The sequence below is a fragment of the Macrobrachium nipponense genome, chromosome 17 (genome assembly GCF_015104395.2).
Source record: "Macrobrachium nipponense isolate FS-2020 chromosome 17, ASM1510439v2, whole genome shotgun sequence".
Classification (NCBI taxonomy): domain Eukaryota; kingdom Metazoa; phylum Arthropoda; class Malacostraca; order Decapoda; family Palaemonidae; genus Macrobrachium; species Macrobrachium nipponense.
The window spans coordinates 42526355-42548854 of NC_087210.1; the positions used below are offsets into that span (position 1 = coordinate 42526355).

Below are 22500 nucleotides of genomic sequence, written 5' to 3' on the forward strand. Positions count from 1 at the left end.
AATGAAGTTTTTCAGAACGGAAAAAAATGAAGACATCAAAAGAACATTATTGTATTTTTGTTAAACCTCAGAGCTAGATTATTACCGTTATTAGCAATTTTTACATGTTCGAAGATTCTTATGTTTGCTGGAAAATATAGGTATAGGGTACGAACAATATGGTATTATTTAGACTTTGTGTTATGTATGATTATTTTCCTTAAGGCTAACTTACAAAAAAAAAAAAAAATAATAAATAAATGAAAAATACGCATAAGTAATTACTTAACTAATGCATATGGGTTATTTCTCGTTTCCTACTAATTTATAAAAATGCCATAAAATAAAAGCATACCGTCTATGGGCCATCTTCCAAAGCGAATCTATATTTCCACTAAATCTGAGTTTTGTGAAGGACCAGAAGGCCTAACTGATGCTTAAAAAGACAGGCCTAACCTCGGTACATTACCAGAATGCAGAACAAAACAGCCATAAGCCAAATATCCGGATTGATTTCTCTAACAGCTTTGGTAGTTTTTTGCTATTTTTGCCTTCAATTCCTTCGTGAATTACTTTAGCCATTATCTCTCTCTCTCTCTCTCTCTCTCGCCGTCTCGTCGTCTCTCTCTCCATCGGGGGTTCCTCCCTCCGTCGCCTCTCTCTCAGGCCCCCGCGTACCCACATCTCCCTCACCTCATTCAGCAAAATCTCTCGCTCTCTCCTCACCTCTCTCTCTCCTCCTCTCTCTCTCTCTCTCTGTATGTGTGTGTGTGTATGTGTGTGCATTGTATAGTTAACGGCAGTCAGTCAGTCAGTCACTCAATCTCTTGCACTCTCTACGCTCAGGACCATTGTTGTTACGTTAGCTTACAGAAGTCAGTCAGTCAATGTGTGTGCCTGTCTGTCTCCGCCTTATGGATCCTTGCAATTTTGACTCTACTTTATAATGTTTAATCTGTCAGTAGAGTATATCCATCTCTCTCTCTCTCTCTCTTTTTTCTCTCTCTCTCTCTCTCTCTCTCTCTCTCTCTCTCTCTCTCTCTCTCTCTCTCTCTCTCCGCTCCCCTCCCTTGGCTTTGAAGACCTTTGGTGCGCTAGGTTTATGGCATTATAACAATCAGTCAATCCCGACCTCTCTCTCTCTCTCTCTCTCTCTCATCTATCTCTCTCTCTCTCTCTCTCTCTCTCTCTCTCAGTCTTCTACATATAACGAAAAGAAATAAACGGAAGGTTAACATGATAACCATGATAAATATCTGAAGAATCGATGAACCAAAGTAGATGAAGCACAAAATAGTTTTTACAGTGAACAGAGTAAATGATTCGTTGTCAAGGTCGTGTTTTTGAAGTTCATGGAAAGAAAGTTCCTCCTTAAGCGGAAAACAGGTTTTAAGCATTTCCTTTTATTTATTTATTTATTTATTTATTTATTTATTTATTTATTTATTTATTTAGAGAGAGAGAGGAAGAGAGAGAGAGAGGAGGCGGCCTGAAGGTTTGGGGGGTCACTGGGAGGAGAAGGAGAGCGAGAGAGAGAGAGAGAGAGAGAGAGAGAGAGAGAGAGAGTTCCATTCCTTTAACATCCGGGTGCGTGGCAAGGCTACATCCACGGATTCCAGACAAACATCCTCTTCGCTACATTCCTGAAGTCAGGATAAGCAGCCACTCGAAATGGTAAATTCTTTCTCACTGGTTAGAGGAAGCATGATGATTCGAGAGAAGTTTTGAATGGACAAACAGACACTGCCCTCATTTCCTTGTGTCATCCACTATCGTAAAGCTTTAGCAGTTTTGAGGAAGAAAGAGACCAATTTATGACATACTTGGATATCTTGAACCATTTTGGTCTTTAACTCCAATATATATCAAATAAAAAATGCGAAGAAGTGTCTTTAAGCGCAATCTAGTTTTCTGTACATAACGTATTATTAACACCGAAAATTGATCTATCTTTCGGTGGCCTCGGTATAATGCTGTATGAACTGCGGCCTGTGAAACTTTCAGCCGTGGCCCGGTGGTGCCCTGTCCTATACAGTTGTCATACGTACGATTATGGCTAATTTTAACCTTACACAAAATAAAACCTACTGAGTTTAGATGGCTGCAATTTGGTATGTTTCATGATTGGAGGGTGGATGATCAACATACCAATTTGCAGCCCTCTAGCCTCAGTAGTTTTTAAGATCTGACGGCGGACAGAAAAAGTGCAGACGGACAGACAAATAGCCATCTCAATAGTTCTCTTTAACAGAAAACTAAAAAGCTAATCCAAGGATCTGAATACAACTTTTTGTACACACTATACATCATTTATTACTCTTCATCGCAGATTATACGGTTTGTCAAATGCGAATCTGTTAATATTCTGTGATTTCAAATGGAAACAAAGGGAAAGTTAATGCTGCTTTCTTATTTAGGAAATGTGTGCAACTGGTACTGTTTTTTTTGGTATCAAGTGCTTAAGTTACATACACTCTTTATTTAAGAAATTAAACAATTTGATTTTTATCCTGTGAACAACAGTTGCCATTGTTTCTGCTTCCTGATTTACGCCACTTTAGAAAAATGCATATTATTGAAATTAATGTTCACTTATATCATCAAGTAGTGAAGTATCTTTATTCTGTAAGATATCATGTGTAAATTAGCCCATTAATTAATGTATAGGTTGCAAACGCATTCAATAACCGTAAAATTGTCATAATTTTCTCTGTATTTTCGTATCTGTTATATAGAGTTGAAATTTTCTTATCAATAGTTTCTTAAAAAATCGTATCCATTTTAAGAGGAGGCCGGAGAGACAGTTGTTTCCCAGACGGGAGGTTTTGATTGATCGGAAATAGGAAAGAGGGGGTGGGCTTTGCTTTGGTGTTAGATACAAAGAAATTCAGTTATTGATATCAATAACAGTGATTTTTTGCAAAAAAATTACATCAAACGTGTATTAATTAAGAGAGGTTTTGGCCAAAGTAGATGGAACATCCAGAAGGATTTTATTCCAAAGGATTTTGAAACTTGAATGGCACATGCAGTCACTTGCTGACGGTTTAATTAAATTAAAAATGTTCCTTCAACTTAAATAAAAATTACACATACACACACAGATATATATATATATATATATATAATTATTATCTATATATACATATATATATATATATATATATATTATATATATATATATATATATAAACTACCGGTGTCATCCCTAATTTGCATTATTTTAATAAATGGACCAGAAGAAAAGCACTTCATATACTCTTGGCATATGTAAAATACCACCTGAAAATGGGCAGGAGTTCAGTACGAAGCTCGTTCACGTTTTTTCGTGGATCGTGCCCCGACAATTCTTTATACTAAAACCCGGTGCATCTTGAGATTTTTATAGCATACTCTTGGTGGGTGAGTCAGCAGCATAAATCTCTTAAAGTAAATTTAGAAGTGTAATAAGATGGAGATAGATTTGTTGATGAAACTAGAGATAGAGAGCAAAAAATGTGGATGAAAAACAAGCCTTGGTCTTCCTACATCCTTTGGGCTTCCTGCTAAACCACCATCGCAACTTATCTGGTTCTCCCGGCCCCCTTATCATCACTCACTATCAGGACCTTATCAGGCCTTATCAGCTCATATCAGTAGGCATCGCGCGTGCCTCTCCAGCTCTTCGCTGGTGTTGACACGAGCCTAAGCCGTGGTGGCTCTTAAAGGTGAAAGTTGATGGCGAGTGCCAGGAATTTTGGCCCTTGGGCACGAGGGGAATTAAGGCAGATATTCCCCCTCCCAGAGCTCCCTTGATTTTAATGTACGATGCTTCGTCAAATTACATGCGAGTGAGGGCGATAATACGAGCTGTGACACCGCTAGATGGCTGAAGCTAATAGGCGATGGCTAAGAAGTTAATTGGTTGCTAAAATATCGCAAGATGTGCGATCAGGGAGGAACACTTTCTGGGCTTTTTCCTTTCCTTCATCTTGCTGCCTGACTGACTCCTACTGATTTATTTTCACTTTTATTCTACTCACTTTCAATTGGATGTCAGGTTGATAGTTTCACTTTGTGAGTCCTCGAAGCTCATATAGTTATGTGGTTATCATAGGTAGATTAATTTGCGTAAATCTGACTATCCCTACATAAACACACCCATACACATGAACATACACACACACACACACACACACACACACACTCATGTGTATATATAAATATATATATATATATATATATATATATATATATATATATATATATACGTATATATATATATATATATATATATATATATATATATATATATATATATATATATATATATATATATATATATATATATATATATATATATATATATTTGATATCTGCATACAAAAAACGAAGGAAGTTTTATTTCAAATTATTCTCTCTATCGCTCCCTTGTATGTTTTTTCGTTTTTGTTTTTATTTTTTTAAATACTACGTGACGTTTAATTCATTTGTATTGAACTTCTAGCACAGGTCGACATGTACAGATAAATAAATTTATGGTTTGTTTTAGATTATTAGATTTGTAATGACGAAAAAAGGGAAAATAAGTCTTGTTTCCAAACAATATTTCCTAATGTGGACAGGATTCCATACGTCAACCTTTGCTACATACACACACACACACACACACACACATTATATATATATATATATATATATATATATATAATATAATATATATATATATATATAATATATCAAAAGTTGGCGTGTGAAGGTCTGTCCACACTAGGAAACGTTGTTTGGAAATATACCTTATTTTTTCTTTTTTTTTCGTCATTACAAGTATATCTACTTATATAAAAAAGAATACTCCATAAATTTATCTATGATCTGTAAATATACACGTCATTTTTACAGTTCCGTTTAAAGTCAGAAAAGAGAAAAATAACATTGTTTAATTACTGAGTTTCACATCTTTACAATATATATTAATCAAACTCCACGTAGTATTTAAAGAAAAATAGTAAAAAAGAAAGATGAAAGGGAACGATTGTATGCAGGTATCAAATTTGGACCTGATAGCCTTCTTTGGCTAATACACCGGAGCTTCTCTGGAAGCCACATCACATCCTTTCTTCCATCACAGCTGGAAATCCAGACCTATTCTGTGCAGTGACTGAAAGCCTGGTCGGGTCGAACAGGAGGGTATTTTGAGCCGATGGAGGATATTCGATACAGAGATGGATGTCCGAATATGCTCACAGATTACGCACTTGAATGGGACAGTGCTGCCAGCGTAGAGGCTTAGAATTATCTCTCAGCATCAGAGCATTTCATCTCACAGGATGCTCGCCGAAGGAGATGAGCTGGTCAGCGGATTTGGAGATTTTGGACGGTCAGTCGGATGCTTTCGTGAAAAGGAAGAACAATCGAAAAGGAAAACTTCAGCAGCGATAGAATCAATATTTTCAAAGGACGGAATATCGCGTTTCGTTTCCGCGTCTCTATTTTGGTTGTGTTTTAGGTCGCGGAGGAAAATGAAGGCGTGCTAGCACGCATGTGAACTGATGGACAACGTTATTTTCAGGCAAACAATTTTGTTATGCCTTTCCGATAGGTATCGTAAGGTAAATGAGGTTCAGCTGGATAACTCGCATTTTTTGTTTGGCAATAAGAATTAAGCTTATAGTTATTATACCCATTGTATCAGTAACCTATATTACTGATACAGTAACCTATATTATCAGTAACCTATAAGACCAAAGATATTGTTGATATCAGACTGAAGATGCAATAGCAAAGATAACAATGTTGGTTCGTGACAAAAATAGATTCCTTTTGCAGTTAAATGATGATTAAATTGTTCGATTGAGAATGTGTTAGTGAGTGAGTGTATGTGTGCTTGTTTATGTGACCTTGTTTGTGTTTGGGTCACTATAAATTTAGGAAAAAATAGGAAATAATCATAACATTAAGCAGATAATGCTTATATATATTGTGTGTTTTCGCGTGTATTAACGCTTATTTTCCAGTGCTGCAATCTGACAGCATTGTTTTAATGCTTTCATGCATCAGCAGCAAGCGTTGATTCTTTGAAATATCCGAAGTGAATCATTTTGATTTTTAATACAGCCAGCATCATTTTTTTTCAATAAATTAAATGAAATATTCTACATTAACTCATGAAGAAGCTATGATATTGGCTGGTAGAGTAAACACTACGAAATAAATTTACAAAATATTGACGGAGCTAGTTCAGCTTTATTCTTCTTCAGAAGAGATCAATTTTATAAGAAAATAAGGTGTTAGCCATCGACTTATTAACCCCTTATTGGTTTGTCTGAATATGGATCCCCCATTTATTATTTTTACTACCTCAGCACCGTTTTTCATAGGCTCAAAGAAACCTCATCTTAAGAAAAGTCAGTCTACCTTTATAAGATCAACAACCATTAACTTTTGTTCTTCTATTGTGATTGCAATTTTCTTTATCAGCATTTCTTCACGCTTTTTTAAAGAAGTTTCTTTATTCTTCCTATCCATTCTCTGTATTCATATTTCAGATATTTATTGAATGTATTTACACTTAACACCATATAGAGAATTACTACTGAGGTTTCGCTCATGCTGTTACTAACTGAACGGAGTTATTGAATCTTCTCTTGTGGGTCATCTGACCCATTACTGGAATCTTCCGTCATTATAACACCAACTCAGCGTGCTCATGTTTTATGAGCCTTTTTCCTAGATTTTACCTACGTAAGGGGAGGCAGGTCGCAGCCAAGGTCCTTTAAATATATTTAAAGGACCTTGGTCGCACCCGTATAGCCCACATCTCGTATAACGCCTCGTTGCTTAGGCCATATCATTAGTATAACCTTCTGTTGCTGTTCACTCCTCCGTTATGCTAAGAAAAAATCAAGTATCCTGATCCTGTCCGCAACTAAAGAACTTTTTGGCTCCTTGTTAACTAACCATTTAGGCAGGAGTTCACGATCGAAGGGGATGTATGAATAAAGTGGAATTCGAGGCGACGGAGGGTAATGGAAAGTTGACTCCCTCTACTAAACCAATAATAGACGAGCCAGATTAGAAGTCACCACAATAGATGGGGGGGGGGGGCAGTGCAAGTCAGCAGGTGCTGCTTCCTCGACAGCGATATATGGGCAAGTTAAGCGAAGATATATTAGGGATGGTAGAAGTAACGGAAATGATTCTCCGACGTCCCGCCAAGGAGTAGGTCAAATATCATTAAGATAAGAAAAAAAGGATTCACTCGGCGGACGTCATGCTAGTGATCTTAAGGAAAAGAGGATTCCAGGGGGTTAGAAAGAGAGAATTAGGTACAATTTTGAATACGGTAAATGATGGAAGATGCAGTGCCTTTGGCAAATTGATTATATTGATAAGAAGGGGAAATAAAGATACTGGTAAGATTTTTGGCCTATTTTCAAGATAAGAATGCAGTTTCCTGACGAAGTTATACACATCATATATGTACACACACACACACACACGCATACACACACGCATACACACTCGCCCATATTTCTCGCATTTGGATCCAAAGGCTTTGTAGTGACAAGCGTATCCAAAAAGCGCGAAGAATTCGAGAAGTTATGAGGGCATTGGCCCTGATACAGCTACACCCACACGCATATATATATATTTATATATGTATATATATATATATATATATATATATATATATATATATGTACATATATATATATATATATATATATATATGTATATGTATGTATATGTACATTAATTCTTCTGCTAAAACAGGATGCGTATCACACACACACACACTCACACACACACACACACACACACACACACACACACACATATATATATATATATATATATATATATATATATATATATATATATATATATATATAATATATATATACAGGTAAAATCTACTACAGTAAGTTTTCTATGTGAGGCGCTGTTACGTGAGGAAGTTTATCAGCATATAAAAACTTGCTGTCATCAGACTTTGGGTAAGGTAATCGATAATAATGGCATGTTCTTACGGAAGCTCATGTTTGGTTAATACGACTTTGATGAATGTATGGGTCTTCAGTTTTCTTATTAAATGTATATCTTTATAAATACTGGCTACTTGACGGCAAGATGCTAAAAATTACCAGAAAACCAGTGTATCTGATACCGCTTTAAAAAAAATGAGAAACAAATTTTAATGCAGTCTGCTTTTGTAAAAAGTCAGTTGTAGAAGGTATTTACATCGTTTACTTTTGTTAATAGAGCTTGTAGAATAGGTTTTGTTCCGTAAATGAATTGAAAAATTGTACTTACGTTGTGAAGTTTGTAGTAGAGTCCGCAAGCATTGCAGACAGGTTCTCCATTTGGGTTGCGCCTCCACAAGGTGGTGGTGGAAGTCTTGCAGTTGGCACAGCTGGTTCCCGCCCTCCGCTGGGCCGACTGCCGGAGAGAAAGCGACAACATACTCTTATGGCGTTCTGTCTCTTCACTTATAGAATATAAGTGCTAGCGAGAGATATCGCTGCTCTGTATATTTTTATTAATTAAATGAATAAAATGCAAACTTGCTAGATAGAAATCGTAACTATCCCTAAATAAACTGTGTATGCTTGACTTGCTTGATGATATACTCTTCATTTCCCGACATCATGTCGAGGACCGTCGACAGACTCTAAATCCAGAAAGTGAAGTTAGTTATGAATTATCGTCGTTATCATAAGTCCCATAATTATGTTTAATAAAATAGCACTTCAAGTAAACAATCATTGCCTGCATTCAAATATGCGAAAGCATGTCGAGTGTGGTGGACGCGCTGGCTAAGGTAAAAGTCTCAAGAAATCTGGTGCAGTATTGCCATCACGAGAACGAACGCGCTACCCCCAGTCATGGCTTCTTGCCCTAACCCCTCTCCCCCGTCTCTAAGGAGAAGAATGTTATCTAGATAGTCAAATCAACAAACGCTCTCTCTCTCTCTCTCTCTCTCTCTCTCTCTCACACACACACACACACACACATACACGCACAGACAAACATACTGAAAATACTTGGCACTCAACCTTCTGTTGATGACACCTTATTCGTTATGGGTCTCTGTTCATCGTTCCCACTTTGGTATGTTTGGAAGCACTTCTTTTATATGTGGAAATGAATTAATATATCTAGCTTGAGACATCCATAGTAGTCACACAACACGCACGTGTTTCAATATGTTTGTACTTAGATAATCACAAAATACAGAAAAATAAACAGGTTATAGAGGAGATTAGGTAATCACAAGTTATAGAAAAAGAATAATTGTTATAAGAATAGCACTGTAAGGCAAGAAACGAAACTATTCTCCAAGTTTTTTTTTTTTTTTTTTTTTTTACACATACAGCCAATGGTAGTTGCAGAGAAAAATTTCAACGATAGAACGCCTTTGAAGTGGACATAGTAAAGGGTTGTCTTCCACTTTTCTCCATATTATTTGAAAATGTTGTCTTTTGTGACTGACTGATTCAAGGGAATATCTAAGCACCTGTGTCATTCTTAATCGCTTGTGGGAAAGGACTTCTATTTTTATGAAGCCACGGAGACAGGGATAGCTACCCACAGCAACCTTGATTACGAGAGAGAGAGAGAGAGAGAGAGAGAGAGAGAGAGAGAGAGAGAGAGAGAGAGAGAGAGAGAATAAAGTTAATTTCGCGGAAAAAAAGATGAGATAAGCGTATTAACAAATATGCAAATATCAAGGCATATGTTCTTGAACCTCCTGGCTTAGTTAAATGAACTCCTTTGCTTCTCGTGTATTGTCTTCGTCCTTTTATGTCTAATTTAGTTCATGTCAATCTTAGTTTCGATGAAATGAATGAAAAATATACCGGTAGTCTTCCATCTTCTTCTTCTAGTAAATTCTGCACAAATTTCCAAAATTCGTTCGGCTCATTATTTGTTTCAAATGATCTCTTAAGTCTACAAGGTTTTTGCTAATCTTTGTAGTACATTTGGAGGTAAATCAATATTTGTATTTGCGAGCTCTAATGTAGTGTCTGTGGTGGGGATGGGGCTGGAGTGCTGGTTGGGATTGAGATTGCTAATTATCTAGATCTTGTTGCCAATTTCCCTTCTCTATGAATCTCTTATGGTCAGGCGAAAAGCAAAGATGATATCTGTGGCTGGCCATCTGCTAGGATGAAGAGTTGAAGTTGCTGTTATCTTGTTTGATGGTTATTCTCGGTGGGTGAGCACTTGGTGTTGGTACTGATGCCAAGAGTTCTCGATTTAAAGGATAACTCCTTTTAGATGATCAAGGGTGCGAGTGGATATCTTCCTTTTCTATTCGTTGAAGTATATGGTTGCTGAATGCATAAGAATTCTATGAGTCTTAATCTATGGTAGGTGGAAGCATCATCTGGCAGTCTCTACTGTCATTATTGCTGCAGGACTGTCTAGACATGCTTGGTGTTTAGTCTGATAATGTTTGTAGATATCTGTTCTTGTAGATAACAGATGACTGTTTGGACATTCTGGTGGCTGTCTTACAACATAGGAGTGAAGACGTCCTTCCTTTTGGTATTTAAACTGGCCCAATGGAATAATATCATTATTTTTGCGGACATCGTAATAATTAAATCAACAATAATTCGTGTTCGGGTGGCATTCGATAACATATTTCTACTGAGAAAAGGAAAGTTAGAAGCAGCAGCTACCAAGGTACATCCTCACATATTTTGAATTGAGAAATCTTAGTGCCGCGATTCTGCATTTTAGCCCAACTGAGTGCATCATCATACTGATCTGTTCAAGTTTTCATTTAAAGCAAACAATATTTTCGTTTTGGGTTGGATTGGAGTCTGGTTTATAACTGCATCAACCAACATGCCATCATATTATTTTGCTAAAAACAACAAAGAACCCAGAACACTATCCTGTGGATGACTAGACAAGATAGTGTTATAGTCACCGAAATATCTAATTTTCAGACTCTAGTTTTTAAACCAAAGGTTCTAACATCAATTTGAGCAGCCTGGACTCACTTTTGTCATGGTTATTTCAAATTACATCACCGTTACTTTCAGACATATGGCTATCAGTAAGCAAGAGTATAGATGAATACACTTAAAATTAAAATTTGCTTAAATTTCCAGCAATTCAGAAAGAACTCAAATTACAGACATTGTAGTGAATTTTATAATAACCAAAGTAATACATTTACTTTTCATTTAAAGCCAATTCTCCCTCTATTCGGATATATGCAATGGACAATCGCATGTACAACAAACCTGTGGCATATGGGAGTGTATTATTCAGGAAAATACTGATGAAATATAACTGAGCTCGTAAGAAAGGACCATGGACATCTTTGGGAAAATAATGATTAAACTTCATCTAGATTATCTGTATCTCAACTACCAAAGTCATATTGCATTTATTAAATGTCCCTTGAAAAAATAGCAAATGTGGCGTTTGGAGAGTGAAACACCAGCTAAAGACTACGCTGCCTCAAAAGCCTTGTGTAGCAAATAAACTTGGCGAGTTTGCTTTTGTTCTTTAGATATCTGTGTTTTTTCTTAGCAAATCTATAAACTTACTTGCTTCTTGGCAAGTTTCAGCAATGTTCAGGAAAATCAGATGGTTGCTATTTTGTCTCCACATACTGAACCTGGTCAGTTTATCTTCGTCTAAGTTTAAGGTTGATTATTAGTCAAATTTTAATAGTTTTCTTTGGGATTGAGCAAGCCACAGATTTTGATATAACCTTATTCAGTTTCGCCACGTGAAAGGGTTAGCGTTAAGTTTAGATTTGCTCAAAGGTGATTGAAGTATAGCTCTGCGTTATTATGTTTATTTCCTGTACTATCTGTGTGTCAGTTTGGTACTTGCTCCTCAAACATCACCTTAATGTTCAGATCTGCTGCGTAGCATAATAATGTACATCCATTCCGTCAACATTTCTCTCTCGCTCCTTCTCCCGCTCTTGTAGCAATTGACGCCTCATTTGTATGTTATTAACTCTGTCGGTCGTGTTACCACCCTTTGGCCGACATTCTCCCACCGTGGAGCATCCAGGGATCCGTGTCCCAGTAACTGGTTGGCAGTTTTGTTCCAGGGCTTTCCCATGAATATCATTTATCCATCTCCACCCACCATCACACATCATCGCGGTTTGATGAGGGCAAAGGATGCGAGGGGACATGTCGATAGGAAAAGGGGAGAGAGAGAGAGAGAGAGACAGACAGACAGACAGAGAGAGACAGAGAGAGAAAGTAACGGACATGAGGATAGGCAATCATAGTCGTCTAAACAGAGCTTTCATGAAATTATAGTGCCTACATTTAATAATGAAATATGGCTTTTTTTCTTTTTTTAGTTTCGTCACATGGTTTCATAATCTGTACCGTGCCAAAGGATCATATACTTTATTCAAAGATAATACTGAGAATCTTTGAATGTATCTAATCGAGTGATGAAAGATAAAAAAAATAAAAAAAGAAAGGCGTTTTAAATCGTCCCTGACGTTTCAGTATCTAAAAAGGTAATGTCGTCTTTGCGGGTAGGATTGCTCACCATACGCCTGCTGTCATCTATAGTAGCCCAATTAGGTGGAACTCTCTCTCTCTCTCTCTCTCTCTCTCTCTCTCTCTCTCTCTCTCTCACACAAACAAGCACACACGGAGGATGTGTTCGCGCGCGCTAGCACACACACACACACACACACATATATACGTGTGTGTTCGCGTGTGTGTGTTTTATGACCAATGATGTTACCACATCGACGTCTATAAACATAGTTGTTGCGACGCTAGTCTACCTCAGTCCATCAAATTCTCTGAATGATGACGTCAACAATTTTAGTTCACCAATTCACCGCCTAGTTCTATCAATCCGCCATTGTATTTAACTCTAGAAGTATTTCTGAATCGTTTTAGGGTCACATGAGAGTGGTAGGCAATTATCACTTATGTTGTGACACTTTTGTGAACCATAATAGTCTTTTCGCTATTGATAGTGTCCATTAAAGAAACAGAGACGATTCCGGTCATTTGAAAATGATATAATTTCTTTTCAAAGAAATGTATACGTATGTGTACTTGAATTTGTGAGAGAGAGTGTGTCTGGAAATGTATATATTCATCAAACTTTCTATTCATTGATGATAAAAGTATCAGCTATGTTCCTAAATAAATAGTGCCATCCTTGTATAAACAATTTTCATTTCAACTATCGTCAGACGACACTTTAAGAGAAACTTGAGACGACTAATAAATCTGAGGATAAAGGTCTTCAAACGGCTCTTCTCACTTACTACAATATAGACAATTAATCATTAACTTTTCTGAATTCCAATTTTTAAGGCTCCAGGAAGAGTTCGTTCAACATTGATCAGTTTCCGTTTCATGGTTCCGTCCTTGTTAATATGAATCAATTGTTCTATAACCGATTTAGTCACATACATAATGTTAAACTCACTTCACGTTTTCTTAATCACGACAAAGGTTGAAGATTTGTCATAAATGCCTTAAATACTTTTATTTTTTATGCTCAAAAGGGGTGATACCTTTGTTATAGCATAACTTGAGAGAGAGAGAGAGAGAGAGAGAAGTGGTGTCATTTGTAAGGACGAATAGAGAGAAAGGGAGAGAGAACTAGATCGTCTATTTCGTGTTAGGGCAAGTGTTTCTATAGATGGTCTTCCACTTGGGCGATCATGGAGAATAGAACTCGTGAAATGTTACCAGCCGCCGGCGCTGGACCAGCTATGTATTCCAGCTGATGAGGGAGAGGAAAAGGGAGGACCACGATAAATTAGCCAAGATATTGAGTAAAGGCTGACAAGGGAATAACAATAAAATAGAACAAAACAACTTGAACATCCAGATTATGAAAACATAAAGATCAATACGACGGTGGTAGAGCATCATTGCCATTCTACATTTTTTAATCCTAGCCAGGAATACAGCATAGTGGAGTTTTCAGATCTTCCTGAGTTGTTTGGTTTTAAACAACAGTTGAAACAGCGGTATGTGTCCTGAAATAATTAGTACCAGTGTTGAAAAAAATCAACATTCTTAATGATAATTTGCGATGTAAAGGCTTTCTGAGAGGCAAATCATCCTAATTTTGGTGTCTTTAGACTTTATTATCTTTATATACTAATATCTCCGACAAAGAGGCTATATGATTCGAGTCCGGTTTCGTTTGATTGTTAGTTTGTTATGTGTGGAAGCTTGGGGAGAATGACCAAAGGTGACCACAATGACTGGTAACAAGACTTTGGGAGGGATGGGAGTTTAGCTTTTTGAAAGATGGCACCTTCGAGTGAGCGGATTGTTCTGACTTATGGAGGTGTGTGGTCTCCAAACGCTCCTGGTGTTTGACTAAGGACTATTTTAATTAACCTGTTATAATCTTGGTCTTGAAGAATTATATTTAGATGACTTCTGATAGGTCAATGTTAACTTCTATTTGATAGACTCTACGAGAATAGGAATGATGAAGAATACAAGGTTTCAGAAAAAAAGCTAGTTCCAAGCGTCTATTACTATCTTTTAGAATACGTTAGCACAACGCCAGCAATGCTTTTTGATGTTATAATCAGTCCGTATTATTATACCATGATTGTGAGGAGAAAGGGACTCTCACTTCGCTCGCAAAATCACGAAGGTTTAGTAGCAAGAAATGATGTTTATTAATTGATCGTAGTTTTCATGGCTTGGAAGGAAAGGTCAGGATATGATTATGATAATGACTTAAGTCACGTAAGGTGTGATATCTTCCTTACCAGATATAGCAAAAGATCATATCCAGTTGGAATAAATCGAGCATGGTTGTCTTACAGAGTCCGTTTTCTATATCTAATTGAATTCTTTTATATGTCCTTCCTATGCTGTGAGCTAAAAATCTTCAAACTTACATTCACGAAGAAAAAACTATGAGAGAGAGAGAGAGAGAGAGAGAGAGAGAGAGAGAGAGAGAGAGAGAGAGAGAGAGAGAAACTGCCATATGGTTACGAAGAAATGATCCGGAGTAACAGAACGAGAGACAAGAAATAATGGCGGTGGTCACAGTAGCTACTAGTAGCAAAAGTTTCAACTTAATCCTCCAACAGAGATAGCTGTTGTCCTTCGTACAAAAACTGTCCCTCCACAAAGCTAATGGAAAACGGACATCTCACCTGTCGCAGGGGATCATCATTACCTAAATTCACAGGTAATTGAGTAGCACGTCGTTATTACCACACTCATCTCCGCCACGTCACTCATGCAAAGCCCTCAGGCAGGGGAGAGGGATTCAATTTGAATATCATAATTGCGCACATTATTCCTCCCATCAATGCCTGTCCCCATCTCGTTAAAATGGTTTGCTGATTATTGTCCCTCGGATCTCTGGTTGGCGAAATATGTCTGTTCTGATATGTTATGAGAAAGGATTGTTGTACTCACATACACACATACACACACACACACACACACACATATATATATAACTATAACTATATATATATATATATATATATATATATATATATATAATATATATATATATATATACATATATATATATATATATATATATATATATATTATATATATATATATATATATATATATATATAGTATATATATATATATATATATATATATATATATATATATATATATATATATATATATATATATATATATATATATATATGAGAATTTTTATCTCCGTGATCTATATACAATAATTAAGCTACAAATGTCGTTTAAGATCCAATTGACGCTGCTTCGGGAATATTCCCGAAAGGGGAATTATCACCGAATGTGAATTTTTAAATGATAATTGGAATGGTACTGAGGTGTCTCGAACACTCGACGCAGTACCTTTCCAACGAATCCAGTCGACGGTAACCACCGAAAGGGAATTTTTAAGTGATAAATGGAATGAGACACTTCAGTACTATTTTATTCATCGCTTAAAAATTTCACTTCGGTTATAATTACCCTTCGGGGATATTCCCGAAGTAGCGTCAATGGATCTTAAACGACATTTGTAGCTTAATGAATAAACATAAATTTTCTGTGCTATTCAATGTTACAAACTGAAAATTACGTGGATAAGCAATACGTTTTATAGAATCAATGACATTAATACTTAACGTTATTCTTATAAATTACAGTGGTAAAAATCAATCCAATAGTTTGTAAGGATTTAGTAAAAATCTGAATGTGCGGATTTGTCGTCACTAAATGTAAGTTTTTAGTTACTCCTCGAGCGTTTTATGACACATGTCCACAAATAATTATTGAACGATTTTAAAATAAAGTTGCAATATCCAAGGACGAAAAGAATTTACGTAAAACTGAGGTACCCTTACACTTCACATTCCTAATTTCTTTGTAAATATCTCGTTGCACTGGTTAAGATTTCTGTCATTATGAATTTGCAATAGAAATAATTTTTCAAAGTAATCAGTGAGACAAGAAACATTGCAAAAAAATCATTAACTACAATAAGCACATCCCATTCTGGAAGATTAAAGGAGAGAGAGAGAGAGAGAGAGAGAGAGAGAGAGAGAGAAGAGAGAGAGAGAGAGAGAGAGAATTTACTTTTAGATTTAACAATTAATCTGTATGAAAATTTGAAACATATTATAAAAGCAATTTATAAGTTTTAGAGTTCATGACGTTCAAATGAATTAAACTAATAATTGATTTGTTTTGCAATATTTCCACATTTTCATACAGATTATTCATTAAATTCATGAGGTAAATCTCTCTCTCTCTCTCTCTCTCTCTCTCTCTCTCTCTCTCTCTCTCTCTCTCTCTCTCTCTCTCTCTCTCATTTTATATCCTTGAAGATGGGGGTCTAGTTGGTTTAGTTAATGAATATTGCAGTGTTTCTTCTGGTACTGATTAACTGTCAGAACTGTTGCTATTGCAGATGTATAGTGTGGGAACTCTTATCTAATTTGAGTAAGCCCTAACGATCTTGATTCACGGAGCCCTCAAATCAATCCTCAGCGTCACCCTCAAACATTCACACACGCCCTCGTAGATGTCCTGTTGTGAGATTATCATTGATTCCCACAATCGTCAACACTAGCAATGCAGCAGAGGAAGTGTTGAACCGTCTCCCCCACCCCCTCCTACGTCCTTTGGATCCCTTCCTCTACAAATTCCCTGCTTCAATTATTTTCATTTTCCCTCACTTTCTTTCTCCCCTTCACCTCACCTCATTTTTGCCCTCTCTAGATCTCGCCTTTCTCTGCTATTTCTCCCAACGCGACCTTCTCTCCTTCCTTCTCCTTCCACCTTCGCACCTCTGGCGCGCTCTGTCGTCCCTTCATTTGCCTCCCCTTTCCCCTTTCCCCTTTCCCACCCCCTCATTCCTACACCCTTTGGACCCCCTTCCCCTTTCTATCCCCTTAACACGATATTTCTTTGCTTCCACTCCCCCTACCCCCCTTTGCCTGGTATCCATCAAAGGGGGCGGGCGCTCTTCCCACGGCACTGTCATGGCAGAGTCAGATTACGTGTCTTGGATCACAAGTGTTGTATTGATTCGGTCGACCCGACAAGATGGTGGATGTCGTTAAGCAAAGTCTAATTAACTGAACCCTCCCGAAAACATTGCCCCTCCTCTTCGCCCACCCCAACCAATCTCCCACAACCCCTTCTATTACATAGGGGGAGAGGTCTGGTTCGTCAGGTTAAGGGCGAGGTTAGAGGGCATGCAACATTCCATACAGGGAACTGGAGGAAAACGATTAAGTTTTGTAAAGTGATGAGATGTGCAGTATTTACGTTCGCTCTTTTTTCTTCAATAAGAAAAATAAATATTAATTTGAGAGAATATTCCTTTCAATGAGCATGCCGCTATCTGCGCGCGCGGACTCTCTCTCTCTCTCTCTCTCTCTTTATATATATATATATATATATATATATATATATATATATATATATATATACTATATGTATATATAATATATATAGAATATATTATATATAGTATAATATTATATATATATATATATATATATATATATATATATATTGGAGTTAACAAAGAAGACAAAAGGAACCCTGGTAAATAAAAAAACAATCTAGAAGGCCAAATCAGCTGAATGGAATAAGAGAATGAGAAAAAAAGATCTTAAAGAAAATATGACAAGCACATTCCGCACTCTCAGGACTTGCCCAAAGTTCACAGTCATTTGGAACGAATCACTACTGAAAAACTCTACAACAATAAATTGACATTTTAAATTTCTTCAGTGAATGAATATTTTCCACATACCTAAACCGATGTCTGTGCACCTCCTCACATAGTGTGAGACAAGTAGAATTAAGAACATTTTTCATTTAAAGTAACAGAAACAACTGCTCGCTGGGATGATTGCATGATCACGTATACCATACTTTTAATAGCAGTGAAGAAACAGACACTGAGCATAGAGAAAGTTATGTGTTATCTTTAAATACATCATTTTACCACAATGATTAAAGAAACCTTACGTTAGGACAGTTATTGCATGTCAATGCAACAATAATCTAAGTAACGTGATGTTACGAAAAATATATCAAATCGCAGAGGATAAGCATAAATGAAGAATTCCCAGACCCAAACTTCACCGAGACAAAATTCAGAAGAAAGAGAAGAAGAGAAAAAGTAGTTGTAGAACAGGCGTCATCCCCACAGGACGACGATCAGAAGGTAGACACCTCTGCTCAAACGATTCAATAGCCTCGTTAGCGCACCTATTGTATCAGTCACACCATCCCCACCAACACACTTACACACACACACATGCGCGCACGTACACACACGCACACGCTGTCCATCCAATAAATGCGTGATTTCGATTCCTTCTAAATACCCTTTCTCCTCTACAATATTCCACCGATTTAGATGTTTTCTTCGGCCGTCTTCAGTTCTGTATATTCCCAGCTTTTGGTTTTATTTTAGCTTTTTAATGATGTTCTCATTTCCATTCCTGCCAATTTTGTTTTGTTTTTTTTTTTCTATTTTTTTTTCTTTTAGCTCCATCCCCTTTTCCTTCCTTCCTCTGTTCTCGTTTATGTACCTCATCGATCTACCATCGATTAAGTTTTCATTCAACCCTCCCTTTTTCCTTTGTGTGTGCTCTAGTATTATTTTTTCCATTTCTTTACTGCTCTGCTTTTCTCTATGATCTCAACCAAAGACTGGAAATACCTACTAAAACTATGGGTAATTTATTCAAACCCAGGAAGCCTATAATATCTCACTGCACAGGACTTGATCTTTATATTTATACCGATCAGTTCAAAAGAAGTACGTTTATCTCCTTATTTATCCATTGATTTACTTCCATACTGCTGAGCTGAGTGTGTAAATGCCAACTATGGTCATTTTTGCCAAGTCATTCTTATGATTATAAAAATGTTAGCACGGATGTCGAAGATTCAGTTCGTTTAAACACTAACCTCGAAAGACTTCGACTTGCAAAGGTATACATGAAGTTAAAAACCGAATGATCTAATGCACGATGGAAAGAATGAGAGAGAGAGAGAGAGAGAGAGAGAGAGAGAGAGAGAGAGAGAGAGAGAGAGAGAGAGAGAGATATTGTTTGATAATTTGCCAGTAATGAGGTGTCGGAGCTATTATGTTTCCCGTGATTGCTAATGTATCTAAACAAAGAATCAGTTGCACGCGCGCGCTCATACATGCAGTGGAAAAACAAAACAAATCAGCGGATGATATCTTAGTGAAAGTGACAGTTTATGATGTAATTCTTGTTTTTACCCTTTCCAATGGAAAGAATATTAACTATGACAGATGATATAAGAAAAATAACCGAGCACGAGCATTTTCAGCTAAGGTCATGTAAAAGCACACACATGCATATATATATATATATATAATATATATATATATATATATATATATATATATATATATATATATATATATATATAACAAAGATACTATAGAGTACACAAAGATACTCAACTCGAATTTTTTACCATAAGAGGATGCTCACCACGACAGCCACCAAGCGGCTGTAATCTAATGCCGTCATCAAGGACCAGGCAGTGACATCACATGAAACGTCGGGACCTACGTCATGAATGTAAAATCCAGGCATTCAAGATTTTTTCTCTATACCATGCATTCACAATTTTCTTTTTGTACCATGAGTTCAAGATTTTCTCTTTATACAATGTGTTCAGAATTTTTTTTTTATTTTACACCATGTATTCTGGGCTTGATCTTGATACCTTGCATTTAGGAGCTTCTCTTTACTCCATGGATGCTACCCAGTACTACGAACGGAATACAGTATTTCATATAAATTGCAATTATAATATTCATTTTTAACAGGTATTTTTCAGTAAAATATACTTCCGGAACACAGTATGCAGACAAATGACGCTAATCGTCAATCATGTGGAAAATCGTGTTCCCATTGGTTGGGATTTATGACGTCATGCTTTTTAATTTTGATTACAGCTGCCAGTTGTCCCTACTAGCGCCGTGGTACGGCTCATATGGGTAACTGGAGTATCTTTGTGTACTCTATAGTATCTTTGATATATAGATATATAATATATATATATATATATATATATATATATATATATATATATATATATATTGTGTGTGTGTGGATGGATTAAAAGGAATAATGCTAGTGAAGAAAGTTAACAAACGAATGAAATGTAACAATAACGTTGCTCGAGTGAATATTCTGAACGATAGCTGTGGAAAGAGGATAAAGGAGAAATAAAATGGAAGCGCTCATGTGAATTTTGGAGTGCTGGCGGAAGTAATTTTTAATGATGTAAGGAGGGCCATTAGGGATGTTGACGAATTAAAGGGATAAAGGACAAGTAGATGCTGTGACACTGAGCTACTATAGCGTGAAGTTATTTCTTAATGTGCGAAAGGCTCAGTTTATAAAAAGAAAAGGTGATACCTGTGGCGGTAAGAATTATAAGATAATAGCATTAACTGATACCCATGCAAAATGTATGGTAGGATTTAAATAGAGAAAATAAAGCAAATTGCATATGATTGAAAGAGCACCAGTGTGGCCCAAGTGTGTTGCTTGAAAACTTTTAGACACGGCCCAGTGGTGGCTTGTGTTGGTGACAAGTATATCGGTGCCAGACGCACGATCATGGCTAATTTTAAACTTAAAAAAAAAATACTGAGGCTAGAGTGCTGTAACTTTGTATGTTTGATGATTGGAGAAAGGATGATCAACATACCAATTTGCAGCCCTCTAGCCTCAGTAGTTTTTAAGATCTGAGGGCGGACAGGAAAAGCTGACAGACAGACAAAGCCACTTCAGTTGGTTTGCTTTACAGAAAACTAAAAGTTGTTTAAGGAATACTGATTTTGGAGTCGAAGTTTCCAGGTCGTTAGGTTTGTTGTGGTTAGCGGTAGTTACGTATAGTATCGTCGACGGTAAATAAATAAGCAATCGTGTTCTTCAGTGGCTCAAAATTTAAATTCTAAGCTTTGCTAACTATTATTAAGTTTATTGCTTGAGTTACTGGGTGATCTAGTAATTTTTTCCTATACATTTAGAATAAAATTTCGTTTATATCCTCAGGGTTTCTTGAATAACGGAGAGGATTAAAGAAGGAAGACAGCATACTTGTAGTTACTTCTGACACAGGAAATTCTTTCTTCCAACAACAAGCCAACCAGCAACCAGCTCACAAGTTGTCGGAAGTTATCTTTCATATGGAAGTACAACCTTTCATTAAAGTGAGCGATTTTAATTTAGTTTTTATTCCTTCCATCGTACATTTTTCAAGTGTGTGTGTGTGTGTATGTGAATTTTTGTCACATTGGCAGTGACACTTTTAATATTTACAAATATTAAGCCACTACACATCTACGGGAAATTCTAAGTAAAAAGTGTCATTCGAACGCTGCTGTCTTGTTGGGAAACAACGAAAGAATAGTGATTACGACGACTGAGCCGTCGTGAGAAATTTATGGCTTAATATCTATGTGTGTTTTTATGTATGTAATTGTAATAACCACAGGACCTTCTTAATTTCTCAATGTCAGCATAAGATCCCAATGAAGAAATTCTGGGGCATTTTGTTCTTCATTTGAATCATAAGCTTTGAAGTGATAAGTGCACCTAAAAATTGGGAAGAATTTGAGAAGTTATTAAGAGAGCATAGTGTTTATCGTGATTGTATCTGTATTTGGGAAAGAAGCGACTATAGTGGGTTCACTTAAGGTAGATTCTTGGGTGAACCCTATGCCTACGAGACGTTTGTTTGGCGGGTGCTGATTGGCTGAGAGCTGCCTACCTCCCGGTACCAGCCAATCAGCGGCCGTCAAACAAACGTCTCGTAAGTATACGGCTCATCCAAGAATCTACCTTAAGTGAACCAACTAAAGTATATTTTGTTTATATATATATATATATATATATAATATATATAATAGATATAATATATATATATATATATATATATATATATATTTAAGTATGTGTCCGTATGTATATGTCTGTATATCTGTTTACCTATCTATATTTTTACCATACGCCCTTTTGCTCTCTTT

At 36.5% G+C, this 22500-nt stretch overlaps 1 protein-coding gene across 2 annotated transcripts in view; it reads right to left on the minus strand.

Moving 5' to 3' along the window:
- LOC135196199 (GATA-binding factor 1-A-like) overlaps positions 1-22500 on the minus strand; it is a 257512-nt gene that overhangs the window by 100163 nt on the left and 134849 nt on the right. For both annotated transcript variants that reach the window (XM_064222803.1, XM_064222804.1), the window contains exon 5: positions 8275-8400. In XM_064222803.1, coding sequence (XP_064078873.1) covers positions 8275-8400 — 126 coding nt within the window. The remainder of the gene's footprint in view (positions 1-8274; positions 8401-22500) is intronic.